This window comes from Bos mutus, chromosome 14 (assembly GCF_027580195.1).
Source record: "Bos mutus isolate GX-2022 chromosome 14, NWIPB_WYAK_1.1, whole genome shotgun sequence".
Classification (NCBI taxonomy): domain Eukaryota; kingdom Metazoa; phylum Chordata; class Mammalia; order Artiodactyla; family Bovidae; genus Bos; species Bos mutus.
In genome coordinates, this window is record NC_091630.1 from 70951024 (window position 1) to 70971948 (window position 20925).

Below are 20925 nucleotides of genomic sequence, written 5' to 3' on the forward strand. Positions count from 1 at the left end.
ACAGCCCCGCCTGGCTGGGCACCAGGTCTCTGCTGTTACTGCTCTGGCCACAGTGCCCCTGGGCCCCCTTTCCCACCAGGACGAGCCCCGGTTTGTGACGAGCAGGGTCCTGTGTGGCCTGCCCGCCTCTGTTCCCCCCTCCCTGCAGCCCTTTTACTCACAGGGGCTGCGGCTGCATTCCTCCAGGCAGCCTCTGGCCGCGGGGCATTTACTTGTTTTCTTCCTGCCCTTACTGCCCTGATTCCTTCCTGTCTTCCTTTAGATCTGTGTTCAGGTGTCCTGAGTCAGCCTGCTTCCCTGGCTCCCTTTACAGAATGTTGCTTCATCATCTGTTACTCCCCTTACCTTGCTTTTGTCTTTATCACATTACCACCTCAGAGATACTTAATGTATCTGCTGTCTGGCTGCCACCACAAAAATAGAAATTTTCTGAAGGCTGGTACTTCCTGCCTGTTTTATTCACCAGTGTCTTCCCAGACTCTGGAATTGCGTCTGTAGATGACTGGTGTCGAAATATTTGTTGAGTAATGGCTAATACGGTGGATCAGCCGTTGAGACGGCTGTGATGTGTGCAGTGACAGCCCTTTCACTTCTCCCAGCATCCTGACGAGGGCTTCCCTGTCGGCTCAGTTGGTAAAGAATCCATCCACCTGCAGTGCAGGAGACCCCAGTTCAATCCCTGGGTCGGGCAGATCCACCAGAGAAGGGAACGGTTGCCCACTCCAGTGGCCTGGAGAATTCCATGGGCTGTGTATAGTCCATGGGGTCGCACAGAGTCGGGTGAGGAAATTGAGGCGCAGAGAAGTGATGGCAGACAGCGAACAAGGAGTGGAACCAGAACCCAGGTGCAGGTGGTCTTGATGCAGAGCTTTCTTTCTGCTTCTCCTGGGGGTTATTGCTGATGAGAAGAGGTCATCTGGTTAAAATGCTTGTCATGACTTCTGTGACATCCCGAGTAGTCCCTGAACGTTATTTGCTATCATCATCATCGTCGTCGGGATGATGTTAAAAGCCTGGACGTGTAGCCAGGCTGCCAGTTTTTTTTTTTTAATCATTAAACTGGGGCAATGTTAATACCAAAGCCTCCTGCAGCCTGTTGATCCTGGAGCTTCCAGCCTGGAAACTGGCTGCCTACTGCTTATTCTTGCTGAGTGTCATCCTCCTACTCTGCTGAATATGAATAATTACGCTCTTGTTCTCCGATTATTATGTCGATTAAGAGAAACGGTGCCTATAAGGTGCATGCTAAGTCCTAAACTCAAAATGAAATTATTCTGCTTCTGTCAACAGTTGTCCAATGAGAATGCCTGCAGAAAGTTATTGAACTCCTGAGATTCAAAGTACAATGGAACTTTATTGTTTGACAGTTGTGTATTTTAATAAGATAGACCCTTGAAAATCTCAGCAAAACTTGTGTATGTGTACCTTGCATTGAACCACCCTTAACTGAACCAAAAGAATTGTATCGATTCCTTTGTGTTCTTTTCCTCATGAGCTTAATACAATTTTAAAAGATCAATTTATGAAATTTTTAGAAAAAAAATCTCTGTAACTTTTGTGTAAGCAGATATTTTGTAAACAAAACACTAAAAGAATTTACTGAAAAGAAAAAGATAAATAGGACTGCATAAAAACAAAAGATACCATTAAAATTAGAAGATTGAAAAAATAGGTTTTTAAATTATCGTTAAAATAGTGAAAGGCAAGCTATAGAGTGGGAGAAGATATATCTTCACTAAGTCTAACAAAGGCCTCACATCCAAAATTTGTAAAGAATACCTACCAATCAGTGGGGTGGGGGCAGACAGACAGCTTGGCAGAAACAAAGGACAAAAGGCCTAACAGACACTTCACTAAAGAAGATAACCAAAATGGCCGGCTGCCAGAGACATGCCCGTTCTTGTTACTACTGACTGAAACCAGGGTGCGCTCTTGCAGTGAACGTCAGGGCCACTAACACGGAAAGACTGGACACGCGGGGAGAGGTGAGGGATGCGGAACCTGAGCGCCTGTGCGGCTCCCGCGCGTGCAAGTGGAGCGCGCTGCTACAGCCCTGCAGCTTGTTTTCCGTCGTGTCTGCTCTGCACAGCATGTGTGTTGTGGTCCAGTGATGTGTTGCTGGTGTACCCCCAGCAGAGATGCGTACGTGCCTGCGAGAGTGCATACGGGTGGACACACACGTACATACAGAATGAGGTACAGAGACAGCGCTCTGGTGAAATTTGTTTTGGTCATTCTCGAGGTTTGGCTTCGTGAGCAAAATTGCTTTTTTAGAGGACTGTAAAAAGTGTTCATAGCATTATTCCTCATAGCCCCGAGGTGGAAAGTGCTCAGCAGCCTTCAGGGTAGCGTGGATGAGTCACTGGGGTGTGCTGCACAGTGCAGGGCTGGCGTGCTGCCGTGAGCAGGAGACGGAGCAGTCTCCTGAAGGGAGCAGACACATCCTGTGTGACTCCAGGCAGGGAGAGCTCGCCTTCAGGCGCAGAGCGTGGTGCTGCCCCCGGGCTGTGGGGCTGGAGGGACTTCGGGCGCCCTCTGGGTATCTCGTCAGGTTCTGTCTCCTGCGGGAACCTCGGGCTGTAGCACACTCACATGCACATTTTATTTTTTTATTTTTTGCAGCAAAAGGAAACATTTACAGATTATATTTAAACTTATTTTTAGAGTAATATTTCAGTAATTGGCAGTGCCATACTCAATATTGTTTGGACTGTGAAAAAGAAATGACCTATTTCTAATTGTTTTCCTTTGTTAATTATTTTTAGATATGAATTGAGAATTCGTTATTTGCCAAAAGGATTTCTAAACCAGTTTACTGAAGACAAGCCAACTTTGAATTTCTTCTATCAACAGGTATAGAAGAGTGCTTTAATACATTTTTTTCCTTTGTTTCTTTGAATCCTGTTTATTTCGTGGTTTTGTTTTAGAACTAGATTAAGCCTAACATTTGGGAGAATATAAATTTGTCACTGTATGGCAGTGAGATTCTTATACCTCATAAGAAATTAGGAGTTTTGTTACTTTGTGAATTTTTGTATACTTGGGCAAATCTTAAGACTTATTTTAAGTAGAAACAGTAAGTCCTAAGTGATACAACCTTTGCTCTGTCTTTAATTCAAGTATAATTATGGTGCCTGAATATCAAGAAACTTGTCAGATGTTTATCCAGAGCCAGCTGTCCCCATTATAATTTCAGTAGCAGTTTGTGTAAAACCAGAAGTGACTTTTTAAACTAAAAGTAGCTTTCTTACTGCCCATAAGGGTAGAATACATACACGTGGCGTAAATTCTGAATCCCCTGTAAGGTTTTAGTTAGGCAGTAAATACGTGTGGCGTAAACTCTGAATTCTCCGTCTAGTGGGCTTCCTGTAAGCAGTTGCTTTGTGTTTGGTCCTATGCTGTTGGCAAGCCCAAGTGACGTGACGTCCCTTGGAGGGGGTGCTGGCACAGGGGAGGTGTTGAGTCCAGGCGGCTCCCTTGCCAGATGTCGTCTAAGGAACTTTGTAGCTGAGGAAGAGATGAGCTTTATAAAACACAGTACATTGAAATCTGTGCTAAAGTGGTTTGAAAGGAAATGGGCGAGAGAGCCGGGACCACACCGTGTAAGGAGAGGTTTTAGGTTCTCTCCTGCAGATTGTTGGGAGTATTTATAGAATTTAAGTGAGGAATGTCTTGATCGGAATTTTTTTTTTTTAAAATAAGCCCACCCCAATATGGTGGCAGTACTCGGGGTGGATTGGATCTTAAAAAGGCTGCAAGCAGGTTGGGGGCTCTTTAGCTATTTAGGCAAGAAGTTAGAAAGTTGGGAGGTAGAACGGTGTGGTAGTAAGCAGATTTAGTGGGTGGATTTGATGGACTCAGAGACTGAACAAACTGGAGCAGGAAAGTAAGAAGGAAGAGGCTGATGGGTTTAGATAGGCGACATACTTCTGTTCTTCTCTCTTGTAGATGATTTGAATCACTGGTGTAATTTCTTTGAAAAATTAATCCACCCACTGAAGGCATCTGTGACTACTTCAGTGACATTGATTCCAGGATGCCTGAGACGGGCCTAAATAGCTCTCAGTTATTCCTTTTTATAATTTCTAGGCTAACCTGAAAGTCAGCAATGTTTTTGTTCCTTTCACACTGTTACTAGGTTGTCCTAGTTTTTCCTTTCAGAAGCCTTTGCTTCTGTGTATATGATTAAAAGCTAGCACCCGCGCCGCCTATCCCAGATTTTCCTTTACTGATGGGACGTGTCTCAGTGCAGTCTCTGTGACTCAGGTGAGTGGTCCCTGTAAAGCCCGAGGGGTGTGAGGCGTCTTGGAGGTGTGCCGTGCCGGTCATACATGTCACAGCTCCATGATGCCAGGTGCCTCCATGAGTTTCTTCACGGGGTATATGACACCTCCTGAAGAGAGTCTTTATGTTGATGAAATGAGACCCTACTGTCTGCCACCCTGGAGTTCCGGTTTGTAGACAGGACCCAGCTTTGAGGACTCAGCACATCACGCATGAGTCCCGATCTGAGTGTGCGCAACTTGCTGTGGGATGGGACACACCTCGTCCTGCCCGTGTGCTCCGCATGCACACCTTCCCGCCCCACCACCCCCCTCTGCTTTCATCCATTCCTAGAGTTTCTCTTCAGCCTGAGGTGAAGTAAAGTCGCTCAGTCGTGTCCAACTCTTTGCAACCCCATGGACTATGCAGCCCGTGGAATTCTCCAGGCCAGAATACTGGAGTGTGGGTGGCCTTTCTCTTCTCCAGGGGATCTTCCTAACCCAGGGATTGAACCCAGGTCTTCTGCATTGTGGGCGGGTTCTTTACCAGCTGAGCCACAGGGAAGCCCAAGAACACTGGAGTGAGTAGTGTATGCCTTCTCCAGCCAATCTTCCTGACCCAGGTGTTGAATTGGGGTCTCCCGCATTGCAGGCGGATTCTTTACCAACTGAGCCACAGGATAGCTCAGTTGGTAAAGAATCCTCCTGCAGTGCTGGAGGCCTGGTTTCGATCCCTGGGTTGGGAAGATCCCCTGGAGAAGGGAACGGCTACCCACTCCGGTATTCTGCCCTGGAGAATTCCATGGACTGTATAGTCCATGGGATCACAAAGAGTTGGACACGACTGAGCGACTTTCACTTTCATCCTAATAATTAGTCTAGTCCCAGGTGGCTCAGATGGTAAAGAATCTGCCTGCAATGCAGGAGACCTGAGTTCAGTCCCTGGGTCGGGAAGATCCTGAGAATTCTTTTGTTTCATGTATGCTTTTATAATGTCCTACCAAGTACCTGTGATTTACAGGAAAATAGAAGCTAATGCCCCTTTCCTGTGTTGATGGCCGGTGTTACTTCTCATCTCGGCCCGTGGATCAGGCTTAACTGATGCTACGTGGGGCTAGGTAGGTGTGCTGAAATTACCAAGATGGAAGAAAAAAGAAAAACGCTATGATTTGTCGGAACTAATGAATTGGCAAGAATACCAAGAGCTTTAAATAGATTCAGATTTGTATGTGACACCATTGACATTGACAGTTTTGTAAGTTAAGTTGCATACTGGCAGTTTCATAAGATTGGAACTAATAATTCCACTTCGGAGGATTCATTCTAAAGAAATAAGATGCACCTGTGTGCGTATGTGCAAGGGTGCTCATGGGCACATGTCAGTAACAAACAGGAAATTGGGACCGTTGTGTGAGCTGTGCTGACTCTTATTCACAGTGGCGTGTTTTCTTGCATGTGTTTTATGAACCTGGTATTTTGTTGAACTTCACGTGTGGGAATCTTTAGGGTCTACACTGGGAAATAGTGAACACTTCTGAGTGTTTTTTGTTATTGTGTTTTAAAAGAATTCAGTTTATTTCAGTTCAGTTCATTCGCTCAGTCATGCCTGACTTTTTCTGACCCCATGGACTGCAGCACACCAGCCCTCTCTGTCCATCCCAGAGCTTACTCAGACTCATGTCCATTGAGTCGGTGATGCCATCCAACCATTTCATCCTCTGTCATCCCCTTCTCCTCCCACCTTCAATCTTTCCCAGCATCAGGGTCTTTTCAAATGAGTCAGTTCTTCACATCAGGTGGCCAAATTATTGGTGTTTCAGCTTCAACATCAGTTCTTCCAATGAGTATTTAGGACTGATCTCCTATAGGGTGGATTGGTTGGATCTCTTTACTGTCCAAGGGACTCTCAAGAGTCTTCTCCAACACCAGAGTTCAAAAGCATCAGTGCTTTGGCATTCCGCTTTCTTTATAGTCCAACTCTCACATCCATGCATGACCATTGGAAAAACCATAGCCTTGACTAGATGGCCCTTTGTTTGCAAAGTAATGTCTCTGCTTTTTAATATGCTGTCTACTTTGGTCATGGCTTTTCTTCCAAGGAGCAAGCATCTCTTAATTTCTCTTAATTTCTCTTAATTTACAATGATGGCTGCAGTCATCATCTGCAGTGATTTTGGAGCCCCCCAAAATAAAGTCTGTCACTGTTTCCATTGTTTCCCTATCTATTTACCATGAAGTGATGGAACCAGATGCCATGATCTTAGTTTTCTGAAAGCTGAGCTTTAAGCTAACTTTTTCACTCTCCTCTTTCACTTTCATCAAGAGGCTTTTTAGTTCTTCTTCACTTTGTGCCATAAGGGTGGTGTCATCTGGATATCTCAGGTTATTGATATTTCTCCTGGCAATCTTGATTCCAGCTTGTGCTTCATCCAGCCCAGCGTTTCTCATGATGTACTCTGCATATAAGTTAAATAAGCAGGGTGACAATATACAGGCTTGACGAACTCCTTTCCTGATTTAGAACTAGTCTGTTGTTCCATGTCCAGTTCTAACGATTGCTTCCTGACCTGCATACAGGTTTCTCAAGAGGCAGGTCAGGTGGTCTGGTTTTTCTTTATCATTTATTATTATTTTGGCTCTTTTATCAGAATAGAAAGAAAAGAATTATGTTAAGATTTTCTCTGTATCAGTTCCATCCCATGAAAGAGAAAGAAAGCTTGTAATAAACTACTGTAATTTTATTATTCCTGTTTTGAAGCCTTGCCCAAGCCCCTGCTCATCACGCCCCTTATTTTGGGTGGAGTCGTGAGGAAAGCGACGTGTCAGTGGACGTAGAGTGCCGCTTTCCTGGTGGGAGATCAGTCTGTGGATGCACACGGTTACATTTAAAGATGTCCTAAACGTGACTACAAGTGAGACATATCACAAATGAGCCACTGTGTGCTTTGACCCATTTTAGAACATTCTGAAAGATATTAATCAGCACACTCTAAAAATAAACTAGAATCTTGTTATAACCCTGTTCACTGTAGAGCAGGAGTCTGAAAAAATAAGTTTTCTTGGCTGCATGGCATGGCATATGGGATCTTAGTTGCCTGACCAGGGGTCAAGCTCGTGCCCCTGCGCTGGACGTGTGGATGCCGAACCCCGCCAGAGATTCTCTGATTTTTTTATTGTTTATTCCTAAACAAATAATTTTTTGATGCCAAAGCTGATGACTTATTATAAAGCACGAAAGTATGTTTTGCCTTGAATTTGAGTTTTTCCTTTGCCACATAACATTTTATTCTTCTTTATTTCTCTGACTTGTTAAAAGTGTATTTGACTGGCAACCTTTTGCAAATTGTGGTGGCCATTAGTTTGAAGGGCCATGTCCCTGTTCGGTCAAGAAGTTGTTATATTAACTAGGTTTGCATCAACAATGCTGATGTCATGTCGGACCCATTTGGCACCGCTGACACTTTGAGCTTCTGAGATGCCTGCGTCTGTTGTCACTGTTTCTTCCTACAAGTATGTTAAGATTTAAAATGAGTGTATCCATTTAGTGGCTCTTAGAAAACATTAAAGGTAACAGAACTCGTGGCTTATTTGGCAAGAAGAGTTGCAGTGGGAAGCTTTATGGTAATTTTATGGTTTAGAACCTAAACTGCAGAAAGGTGTGAGGGGCCAAGACACACTTGTTTTGTTGATCAACCTTTCTGATATTTTTACTCCAATTTTTAGTTTTTACACATTTTTATTCAGATAATTATCAGAAATGATTTTGTTAACTGTACTTTCTTGGCTGTAAAGCTTTCTGTCAGTTAAAACATTTTGAAATGGCAGCTGCAAGTGGGAAATTTTATTTTAAAACGTGAAATGTTCAATGTGGCAATTATCAGCTGTCCTGTTCCAGAAAGAAGTTAAAATTAAATAGAAGTCTAAGTCTGACTCATTAGAAGATGTATTTTCTGTACGTCTTTAAGTAGATTTAATAACGTACATTTTTTCCCTGTTTTTCCACTCCTGTTTTTGGTGATTAACAAAGTTTTATCGTTGTCGTTAGGTAAACTCTGTCATGCTTATATTGGGTTGGCCAAAAGGTTCATTTGGTTTTTTCCATAAGATGGCTCTAGTAGCACTTAGTAGTGTTTAACTTCATTCAAAAAAGTTTTGTTATGTTATATGTGACAGCTATCATATCAGCATGCATTTAAAAAAAGATAACCAAATTGGTGAATTTTTGTGTACCCATTTTAATATTGAATATAGAAGAAAAAAACAACATTTTCAGCATGTTATGCTTTATTATTTCAAGAAAGGTAAAAATGCAACTGAAGTGCAGAAAAAAATTTGTTCAGTGTCTGGAGAAGATGCTATGGCTGATTGAAGGTGTCACAAGTGGCTTGTGAAGTTTCTTGCTAGAGGTTTCTCGCTGGACAGTGCTCCACGGTCGAGTAGACCAGTTGAAGTTGATGGTGATTAAATCAAGACATTATTTGAGAGCAATCAATGTTATACCACATGGGAGTTAGCTAGCATACTCAAAATATCCAAATCAAGCATTTAAAGTCAGTTGTACCAGCTCAGTTACGTTCATCACTTTGTGTTCGGGTTCGTTCGGGTTCCACGTAAATTAAGCAAAAGTAACCTCCTTGACCGTATTTCCACGTGCAGTTCTCTCCGTGTAATGAAAGTGTTCCATTTTTAAAACAAATTGTGATGGGTGATGAAAAGTAGACACTGTACAATAATGTGGAATGGACAAGATCATGGGGCATGCGCAGTGAAACATCATCAACCACACTAAAGGCCAGTCTTCATCTAAAGAAGGTGAAGTTTTATATATGGTGGAATTAGAAGGGAGTCTTCTATTATGGGCTTCTTCTAGAAAACCAAATAATTAATTCCAACAAGTACTACTCCTAGTTAGACCAACTGAAAGCAGCATTGGACAAAAAGCAACCAGAATTAGTCAACAGAAAATGCATAATCTTCCATCAGGGTAACACAAGACTGCGTGTTTCTTAATGACCAGGCAAAAACTGTTACAACTTGGCTGGAAGTTCTCATTCATCTACCGTATTCACCAGACATTGCATTTCCATTGATTTCCATTTATTTCAGTCTTTACAAAATTCCCTTATTGAAAAAATTTTAATTCCCTGAAAGACTGTAAAAGGCACCTGGAACAGTTCTTTGCACAAAAAGGTAAAAAGTTTTGGGAAGATGGAATTATGAAGGTGCTTGAAAAACGGCACAAGTTTGTGAAATAAAAGGGTGAATATGCTGTTCAATGAAGTTCTTGGTGAGAATGAAAATGTGTCTTTTAGTTTTAGTTTAAAACTGAAGCACTTTTTTGGCCAACCCAATACTATTCAACCCATATTTTTTTGTGTATCTTCTCTATATAAGACTTTACAAATAGGAAGCAGAAATGATTATTCGATCAGTCACTCTTCCCTGCGGGTATTTTTAGCTTGCCTTTAAACGACTACCTATTATTAATAAATGCTATGTGAAATGACTTAGTGAGTTGTTGAAAAAGCATTTGACTTATAAGATAGCATACTTCTTTATATATTTTTTAAGCTTATGTATTGAAGAGAAAGATCAAAGAATTTGTTTTAGTTGAGAACTGCCTTTGAGTTCCTTTGTACGCAGACTCTCCACCCTTCGAACTGGAAGAACACAGGGAGGAGTGCTTGACGGTTGAGCCAACTTGGCTGACGACCTGGGATCTCTCAGGTGGCGTAGCGTATGAATGGTGATGTGCAGCAGGCAGTGATGGTTCTCTGCACGTTGGTCTGCCCTCGGCCCCATCTTCTTTACACACGCCACTGAGGACTTTCAGGTCTGTGTGATAAATTCATGTAGCTGACAAAGCATTCAGAAGAGACCAAAATAAGACCAAAAAAAATCTCATGAGGTAGTCAAAGCATTGATGTGGCGCATGAAATAAATCATGGAGTAATTTAGGATTAGATGGAGAAGGCAATGGCACCCCACTCCAGTACTCTTGCCTGGAAAATCCCATGGATGGAGGAGCCTGGTAGGCTGCAATCCATGGGGTCGCTAAGAGTCGGACACGACTGAGCGACTTCACTTTCACTTTTTACTTTCATGCATTGGAGAAGGAAATGGCAACCCACTCCAGTGTTCTTGCCTGGAGAATCCCAGGGACGGGGGAGCCTGGTGGGCTGCCGTCTATGGGGTCGCACAGAGGCGGACACGACTGAAGTGACTTAGCATAGCATAGGATTAGAATTTTTTATTAGTAATGTGAGAGGTTTTTATAGTAAAACCTGTGCTTAATAAGATGAAAAAGCTCATGAATGTAAATATAATACTTGCCCACAGAAGGAAGTCCAGATACATCCTGTTTTTTAAGTAGGAAATTGACATCAACATGGAAACAATTTAATACAGTAAACAACTTTGAAAGGTCTTTGCTTGGAAAAAACTTGCAAATTTGCTGGATTTGGAGTTCGTAAACAGTAGTAATCCGTGGTATAAGAGGAGAACACGATGGAAAGCAAGGGGTAAGATGGAGTAGGAGATCGTGTGAAGCCATTGTGTTAGACTCTGGGCTACCGGGGCGATGCGCTGTGGTCCTCACTGGTCATTAATCTTCCTTCTGGTGGAGAATGTCTGCACTTTCTCAGAGTTCACAAGGAGGTGTAGGTACACACTGCACCTTGAGTAGTGAGGGTCAGTGGATGGGTTTTGAGTTTTAACTTTAATGCTTGCTGTGTGACCTTGAGTACATTAATTTTGAGTAATTAAGTTTTCTGGTCTTCATGTATAAAATAGGACCAAAGCCTGTCTTAAGAAAGAGTCATTGTACAGACTACAAATAATGAATCTAAAACAGCGTACTACCTAGCCCCTGAATATAACACAGTACCTCTGCTGTCACCGTCAGTCTTCTTAGGCCCTTTCTAAGGCTCTAAATTGGGGATTATAGTACTGTCCTGCTCACAGTGATGCTCTGAAGATTAAATGAGAGTCATACATAAGTCTATCTGACGTGGCAATGAGTATCTTTACTCGAAGCAAGTATATATCACACACATGTAAATCTTCAGTGAATTGCACTTATTTCACAAAAGAAAGCAATGAATTCTGCCGGTAGTTAGTAGGAGATGAAAGTTAGTCAAGAAATGCTTTGTAAAGAAATGAGCACTGAGTGTTAAAAACCCTACGTCTTGCAGAAAATTTCACGAGCACACAGCATCAGGTTGTGATGTGCACAGTGGTTCAGAGAACACACCCTCTGGAGCTGGGGAAGGGGGAGGCTCTTCTGAGATGGCTCATTCCACGTGGATCAGCACGCCTTGCAGAGAACACAGACTCAAACGGACCTCAGGCCGTGGGCACGCAGCTCTCAGTCAAGAGTAGTAGGTCATTGCTGTAGGAAAAACAACTCTCAGAAGTTTCAAGTCATGTTTGTACATAAAGGGGTTTTCCATAAAGATGGTTGAAGTAATTTTCCCTCTGTTTTTTTTCCAACTAATATGAGTGTGCTTTTGATGAATGAATAAAACATGTGATTACACTTTCCCACCTTTGAATAGCGTTTGAAAGTCCTAGTGATTTATCTTAAGGCAGTTTTGTAACCATGTGTTTTCTTCAGCGTGCAGTTGATGCTCTGCTGTGGTTGCTTCCAGGTGTGCACCAAACCGTAAGCTGAGAGCCCAGTGAACACGTCGCTCTGAACAACTGTGGTGTCTCTCTAACTCACATAGATACTGTTTTTATCTCTTCATTTTTTTGTGTTCAGTAATAAAACTCTTTATGAATTCAGACTTATTTTTTGCTGTATAGAAGAAGCCAGCTGAAGTGTAAATAGAGTGATTCTAGAATCAAAGCTTTTTACTTACTTTAGTGAGATGTTGAGTAATTCATTTCCATTGATTCATTCCATTGAATCATAGTAGGCATCATTAAGTGCCTGCTATGTATAAGGAACAGAAATGATCAATGCTTGTAACTCTTTCATGGAAAATAGCATTCACACACAGAGGTATCCACATCCCAGTTTGATGACTTTATTCTTTCATTCATGGGTTCTCTCTTCAGTCAGTCAGTATTTCTCGACTACCCAGGTGTGGGTGCTAAGGCAGAAAACAGAGCAGAGGTTTCAGAAGAAATGGTGTTTAGATCAGAGCCAGGTGGCTGCCTGCTGCTGGCTGAGCCGGCCTCGCTCCCGTCCTGGGAGAAGGCGTGAGTAGGTGAGCACAGCCGCCCCTCAGGTTCTAGGTGCTGGAGCTTTAAAGAGAAGACTTTCATTTTATCTTTAAGAAAGGGATGTGGCAGGTTGACTGGAGAAAATACGCATCTGTGTGTTGCCAAGCTTCATGGGCAGGCATCGCAGAGCTTCCAGGCAGTTTCTGGTGCCATTTGAGGTCTGTCATCATGAATTTAAAGCCAAACACACAGCAGGGCTTCTCTAGTTGCTCAGCAGTAAGTGTGCAGAGGGAGAGGGCGGTGGGCTTCAGTGTTTGCTGTTTTTACCAAGCAGTTAAAGTGAAGGGGTAAGGGAGATTGGGGAGCTGGGGGTCTTCTCAAGGGGACTTATCATGATGAACTGTCAGTACGAAGTGGACGGAGTAGTTAACTGGGGAGTAGAAATCTTTTGAGCAGGTGAACTGACAGGCTGGGTAGCAGTCGTAGAGGAAGAGGATCTTTGGAATTTTTCCTAGAGCAGAGATCAGCACTCTTTTTTTTCTGGAAAGGGCCAGAGGTGAATGTTTTAGGATTGAGGCTCAAGAGGCAAAGTGGAGGGTATCCTGAAATACTTGTGTAACGAGACAAGACTGATTTACACTGAGTTCTGTACTGGTGATATTCATAATTTAATAATGGAGTGCAGTTATTTGTAAGATAGGCCTACTAACGAGAAGAATGAGTTCCTTGTGAGGGGAGAAGTAACATTTCACTTAACTGAGGTTCAAAATGAGTGCTCTCTGCCATCAAAGTCAGTTGCAGATGTTGGTCTCCTGATGCTTGTCTGTGAGATTTTACGTGTCTCATCTTTGAAAATACTTTCACACTGATAAGCACCCTCAGATACTGACCTCAGTCCCTCATAGTCATTGCTCGGAAGACAGCTGTCACTTTCTGTTAGAGCCTTCTCTTTATGTCCCACTTCAAGCACCAGGTTCACGAGTTACAGTTGATGGTTAGGTGGAAGCATGTCAGTTGCAGGATTCAATGGATTTTGAAACAGTGTCAGATTTCCTTGCTCCTGTGTTGAGGTCCAGAAATGCTGCTGGGGCTGCAGTCTGAGTTCAGAAAATTTGAACACAAGTTTGCATGGAAAGGGACCTTCAACAACATGAGAGGGTACAGAGAACCGCTTGATGTTCCGTGATTCGGATGACGTTCAAGTGCTCATGGGTGATAAAAGTTCTTCATAATAGAAGACTGACTCACTGTTCTCTGACATTGCTCATTGTACACCCAGCATCAGGGGTCATTATGGACACAGTGCGTATGAAGTGTGGGGACGATGCCCGCACACATTTACTAGGTCTGCAGCATACTCTTACAGTGACACTGTTGTACCCATTCCTTTCTGTTGTAGGTGAAGAGCGATTATATGTTAGAGATCGCTGACCAAGTGGACCAGGACATTGCACTGAAGTTGGGTTGTCTAGAAATACGGTAAGAAGATGACTAGACATCAAGGTCTTTATTCAGCAATGTTTTCCTTTATTTCTAGGTATTTTCCTTTTCCTCGTAAAGATTATCAATAAAATAATAAAAAAAACTTTGGTAAAATTTAAGAATATTCTGAATTAGGTTAAGTTGCTAATTCTAGAATCTTTTAAGATGATATTTCATGATAGTTAGAATGGAATGATAAGAGCACAAGTGTGTAAGCAAGTCTAAGGCTGAGCTCCCCAGGAGAACCTTTTGTGATGAAGGAAGTGTCTGAGATCCCCGTGCCAGCCACTAGCTGAGGCGGACACTGAGTACTCAGACGTGCAGCTTTACTGCTTTAAACTTGAACGTGAACCATCACCTGCGTCTAATGGCTACCATTGTGGGGAATGGGAAGCTGAGAATGCATTTCTTATTTCTGTTAGCATTTGTCATGTATTCTGTGCCACCATTTTAAACTTTGAATAAAAGAATATTTCTACCTTTGTCAGCTATGATTTTAATTAAAATTTACCCCAGGCTGCCAGTTTAAGATGAGTTGGTTAAATTAGCTAAAACTTGATTATGTGTACTCAAAACAGTGATACTTTTCCCAGGAGATCCCTGTTTTTTATATTGTATAAAGTTATGAAATAACAGTTCCTGTAAGACCCACAGATCATTAAGTATAAGTGCCAGCAGCTTCATGAACATTTGTTTTCAACCTTAATTATATATCCCAGGGGCGGCGGGGGGGAGGGGGGGGAAGCCGTCTCTCACTGGTCTCCTTTACAGTTTTCTCTTGGAAAGCGAACTTGGACCCTTTCCTTCAGTGTGTTAGCTGATTGCTGCTGCCTAATGGAGGACGAGTAATGTGGAGACTCAAGTCTATTGTTTCCTGGTAGTTTACTGTCAGAATGTTTGTGACTGAGCTGCGCAGTAGTTTTTAGTCATTTAACATCGCAGACGCTCTCCACGCAGATCTGTGAGTGTCTCTCTTCTCTGCTTCAGGCGATCGTACTGGGAGATGCGCGGCAACGCCCTGGAAAAGAAGTCTAACTACGAAGTGCTGGAGTAAGTGTGGCGTTAGGTCTGCCCGTGCATGTTCAGAGCTGAGTCGTTTTTCAGACTTAGATTTTACTAGTTTATCTTTACTTAAAAAAAAATCTATTATTGAATTCTTGATGACATTAATCATTAATGGGGTTAGCGAACATTAAATTTGTTGATAAATGTCTTAAGACTTGTTAACAAGTCTTTGGCTTGTTAACACGTAAATAATAAACTTTTCTGTCTCTGTAGATTTAACCATATTGGGATGGAGTTTCACTTCTAATTTATACTGATTTATTATTTATAGTCTCTAAGTTTATTAAGTTTGTTTTTCTTTTTTGCTTAGTTAAAATATGGGAGTTATTTGTTGCTCGTGTATCAGAGTATTTAGGATAACTGAACGTTTTTCCAGTAGTGAAATTAGTGGGCATTAGACTGTTAGATTGTTTAAAATGCATAAAGGACAAAGTGGGGCTTATGTCTTGGGAAGCTGAAAGTTCTGCAAATTGTCTGTTGATAATTAATTCAGCAAAAATTTTTGGTATTTGTTATTTCCAGTTTTATTTTCATTAGCGATGGTGCAGCTTTTTGCCAGCACCTTTTCCTGCCATATTATTACTGAAATTCTTGTGCTGTTTGGAGGATGTTACTGCAGTGAAGTGAAAGGCTGTCCATAAGACTTGACATGGCAGGTCAGCCAAGCTGTGTCACACTGTGAAAATGTAATCTGCCATCATTTTGGAAACAAGGTTTTACAGGGGAGATATGCTCATTTAAAATAAAAGTAGCAGTGAATGTTTGGGGAACTAGTCTTGAGCAGATAGAACCGTGTGAGATGATAGCTTGTGGTAGTAGCTGGGATAGTTATCTTGCAGTGCCTTTTTTGTATCAGTTGTAACAAATGAGTTAGCACCCCGAGCAGTTTGTCTTGTTTTAGTTGGAATTCATCACTTGACTTCTGAACCTAATATATTAACATAGTGTACTAAATATTTGTGGTTGTGTGTTTATGGATACACATGTCCCATATGTTCTGCCTCTTAACAAATTAAATAAGGACAGATAAGGATTGTGCTGTTTATTTCTTCAAGCTTTTCATGCCAGCCATTTTGTGTTCTGTATCTGACAGTGACTTTGGGGGGCTGGACTGTCTCGATCTGCTTCCTGAAGCCCCCAGGTGGCTGCTGAGGGGGCTCCAGCGGCGGTGGGGATGGGGGCTTCTGGTGAGAGCCAGGGCGTGAGTGGCACAACTGGACGTCCCGGTGCCTGCTCAGCCCTGGCGCCGCATCCCCGCCTGTGGCTGCCTTCCGCCCCCAGCTCTGTGGGGTGTCAGGAGGAGCCCTGCGGCCTGCTTGTGTCACTGTGTTGGCTGGACTCTGTCTTGTAGCTCAGCCTGTCTTCTAATAAAAGGACCCTTTTTCTTAAAGCACATTTTTTAGAATTTCTTTTTTAATGTGTCTTTGGAGGTGAAATTCTGCTTTTGTCATCTTGTCATTTCCTTTATTTTGCCTTGTTCTTGGAGGGTAGCTTTACTCTATTCACAGTTCAGTTGCTCAGTCGTGTCAAACTGTTTGGAACCCCATGGACTACAGCATGCCAGGCTTCCTTGACCATCACCAACTCCTGGAGCTTGCTAAAACTTTTGTCCATCCAGTCAGTGATACCATCCAACCATCTCATCCTCTGTCATCCCCTTCTCCTCCCCCCTTCAGTCTTTCCCAGCATCATGGTTTTTTCAAATGAGTCAGTTCTTCGCATCAGGTGGCCAAAGTATTAAGAGTTTCAGCTTCAGCATCAGTCCTTCCAATGAATATTCAGGACTGATTTCCTTTAGGATGGACTAGTTGGATCTCCTTGCAGTCGAAGGGACTCTCAAAAGTCTTCTCCAGCACCACAGTTTTGAAGCATCAATTCTTCAGCACTCCGCTTTCTGTATAGTCCAACTCTCACATCCATACGTGACCACTGGAAAAACCATAGCTTTGACTAGATGGCCCTTTGTTGGCAAAGTAATGTCTCTGCTTTTTAATATGCTCTGTAAGTGGGTCATAACTTTTCTTCCAGGGAGCAAGCGTCTTTTAATTTCATGGCTGCCATCACCATCTGCCGTGAATTTGGAGCCCCCCAAAATAAATTCTGTCATTGTTTCCATTGTTTCCCCATCTATTTGCCATGAAGTGATGGGACCAGATGCCATGATCTTAGTTTTCTGAATGTTGAGTTTTAAGCCAACTTTTTCACTCTCCTCTTTCACTTTCATCAAGAGGCTTTTTAGTTCTCCTTCACTTTCTGCTATAAGGGTGGTGTCATCTGCATGTCTGAGGTTATTGATATTTCTCCCGGCAATCTTGATTCCAGCTTGTGCTTCATCCAGTCTAGCATTTCTCATGATGGTACTCTGCATATAAGTTAAATAAGCAGGGTGACAGTATACAGGCTTGACATGCTCCTTTCCCGATTTGGAAGCAGTCTGTTGTTCCCTGTCCAGTTCTAACTGTTGTTTCTTGACCTTCATACAGATTTCTTAGGAGGCAGGTCAGGTGGTCTCTTGAAGAATTTTCCACAGCCACAGAGTCAAAGGCTTTGGCAGAGTCAATAAAGCAGATGTTTTTCTGGAACTCTCTTGCTTTTTCAATGATCCAGTGGATGTTGGCAATTTTATCTCTGGTTCCTCTGGCTTTTCTAAATCCAACTTGAACATGTGGAAGTTCATGGTTCACGTATTGCTGAAGCCTGGCTTGGAGAATTTTGAGCATTACTTTACTAGCATGTGAGATGAGTGCAATTGTGTGGTAGTTTGAGCATTCTTTGGCATTGCCTTTCTTTGAGTTTGGAAGAAAACTGACCTTTTCCAGGACTGTGGCCACGGCTGTTTTCCAAATTTGCCGGGATGTTGAGTGCAGGCCTTTCACAGCGTCATCACTCTGTTTGCAACTCTAGTCTAACTGTGGTCTTTCCTCTGTTCTGTCTTCTGCTGCGGCCGTTGAAAGGCCCGTGCAAGGCTGTGGTCACGGTGAGGCCGGGGGTGGTGCTCTGTGCTCGCTGAGGCAGTCCTGCCCGGGGATGGGTAGCCAGGCGTCTGGCCGGTCGGCACCGTCCTTTCTACTGTGTTTGTTAGTAGCCTGGAGCCACTTAGAAGTGTGAATGTTTTTTCTCGGTATGGAAAAGAATTATACAGGAGTGCAGAATGTTACTTGTTCTTTATTAGTTTATTCTGGGTTCTCTTTTTCCTTACCCATAAGGAGAAAAACTGAAATAGTCCATATAGCTTCTTGGTTTCTGCCAGAAAATTTATGGACAATCTCAGTAATTTATAACATAGTGAACCTTCAACTTTACCACATTTCAAAATAGCTATTTTCAATTATGCAAAAAAAATCAGCCCAACTTTGGAGAGTGGGAAATGTAAAACTTTCTGTACTTTTTCTTTAAATCATCCAGAGAGTTAATCAGTGTTTTTTTCTATGTCTTTCCCACTCTGGAAGAACCATGGTGCCTTTTCTGTAGGCAGAGGGGAACCCCAGCTCCCAACCCCAAAACTTGGCCTCCTGGGGTCTCACAGTGCAAGGGCGCATTCTGGAGTGCACACAGATGGTTCTTTTACTTATGTCTCTTATAAATCACAGACAGGAGTCAGATGGGATGTGTTAAGAAAAATGTTTTGTTATCTAGCTGAAAAATGGCATTGCTAACGATGACAGATGAAACCAAAATAAGCTAATAATACAGTGTTAGAATTATGGTTCCTAATGTAACATTGTAGAAGGAAGACTTACGTACCGATGATTCTTCTCCACAGTACAGAATTGTACTGTGCAAGTATTTTAAGTAAATCACGTAACTTTTCAGTTCTGCTCATTTCCTTATGAAGTGGTTTGCTCTTTAAAGAAAGGTGTCTTGCTGTAGTTGTTGGTGTGACTGTCTCTCCTCTGTTAGAGTAAGCTGTATTGATGTAGGGAGCTCCTGGTGTTTCTGGCACTTTGCAGAATATTAGATATTCTGTTGCTATTTCCTCAGTGAATTGATTTAAAATTAGCTGAGGTTGATTCTAATGGTGCGTTGCTTTCATTTCTTTTTTAATTGTCCTTCTTGTCATTGGTGATCTAATGCTTTCTTTAGTTGGCTGTGATAATATATTGATGAAGGGAAAGCTCACAGATTTGGCATGAATTGATTGACAGTGGCTTAACCAGGATAGAAGGTTATTTCTCTTTGTGCCAGGCAATCAGTGTTCCTTATCACCAGGGCGCCAGGCCCCTTGAATCTTGCCAGCCATCCATCATCCATAGATGCCACCTGGTAGCCTAGGGTGAGAGGTTTGTTAGGAAGCAACGACAGTTTCTCCTAAACTTAGAGAATTTTAACATTTATCCATTTGTAAAAGACTGTAAGGTATCGTTTTAGAGGTTAAGGGACCTTAGTAGTATTCTTAATGATACTCAGTTCTTGAGAGTTTGGGGATGAGGATAAGATAGGGATACTGTATGATAATCTGCATTACAGTTATATTTTAAAGTTGATTTTGGTTTGCTTTTTTGCCTGAGCTTTAAATCTAAGAGGAATGATGTCCACAAAGTATTAATTAAAGCAACAGACAAGGTCTGAATCTTTTCAGAAGTAGTGCCAAAGGAGAAACAAATTAATTCCTTGACATGAGAATTCATTTATAATAAGCTTAACGGCTTCCCTTATAGCTCAGTTGGTAAAAAATCCGCCTGCAATGCAGGAGACCCCGGTTCACTCCCTGGGTCGGGAAGAACCCCTGGAGAAGGGAAAGGCTACCCACTCCAGTGTTCTGGCCTGGAGAATTCCACGGACTATACAGTCCACGGGGATGCAAAGAGTTGGATACGACTGAGCGACTTTCAATTTCACTTTCACTTAATATGTGTGAATAAGGTTTTTCCAGCCTTGGGCCTCCCAAAGCTGGCCCTGGCCTTCCTCGTCTCCATGCATCAGCCTTCCCCGTCCCCATGCATCAGCCTTCCCCTATCACCTTTTCCTGAGCACTGCTTTGCATCCAGAGCACCTCCCGAGTCTGCTGTCCACTCACCCACCTGCCTGTGTCCCCGGTTCTTCCCCATTCCGCTCGCGGCAGCATTAGGTCACACCTGCCTCTGCTCAAGACCACGGCTGGTCAGGCACGTAGACCAGACTCTCACCAGACAGCAGGGGCAACCGTGGTATTTCCAGAGGAGAGGAAGCTGCCCCCATAGGGTTCTAGGTCCCTAACACCTCCTCGTTCCTCTCAGCACCACTGTTGTCAGTAGGAGTTAGTGGGCCCCATGTTACACGTAGGTGTCACCTGAGGTCGACAGGCATTAAGTCACAGCCCTTAAGATCCACCAGGCATTAAGATCCATCCTTCTGCAAAGCCGAAATTCCAGGGCAGAACTCTCTGCATAAAGCAAGTCCCTGACAAGGGAAACAGGGAAGAAAATGCTCTGTGGTGTTAGTTTATCTTTTATGTGCTTATTTTGCCACTTCCCATAGTGATTAGCTCCGAAATCCTTAGAATGCTAAGTTCCTGTCTTGTTAGGAGGCAGCAAGAGAGGGAAGAACTTGGGTGGACACTTTCCCCTTGTTCATATCTGAGAAGATAAGAAGGGGAAGTTATAAGCAAGAGTGATTAGAAGAATGGCAAGCCAAGAGTTATGTGAATTTGCTGATTAGTAAAACCAGTAAACAGTGTGTCATGGGAGCTGAGCAAGGATTTTGTAAGGATGTGCTAAACATCGTCATCGCCATCATCGTCATAGAATAATAAAAGGATATGAGATCTGAGACCAGGACTTAGCAAGGAGTTCGCTGGTTTAGGTTCTAACTAGTAGAGTGTGAAATAGGGGATTAAAATGTTTGGATATGCAGTCAACCACATAAATTCTGACTTGTTTTCTGTGGTTTTGTTTGTAGTACCTGCTCACTTATAGTTAAGGGTGAAGTCATCCTTGTTTTATTTTTTTATATTTTATATTCATTTTAT

At 42.7% G+C, this 20925-nt stretch overlaps 1 protein-coding gene across 1 annotated transcript in view; it reads left to right on the plus strand.

Moving 5' to 3' along the window:
- PTK2 (protein tyrosine kinase 2) overlaps window positions 1-20925 on the plus strand; it is a 192929-nt gene that overhangs the window by 85205 nt on the left and 86799 nt on the right. The window contains 3 exon segments of the mRNA XM_070382716.1: window positions 2766-2853; window positions 13831-13910; window positions 14901-14963. Coding sequence (XP_070238817.1) covers window positions 2766-2853; window positions 13831-13910; window positions 14901-14963 — 231 coding nt within the window.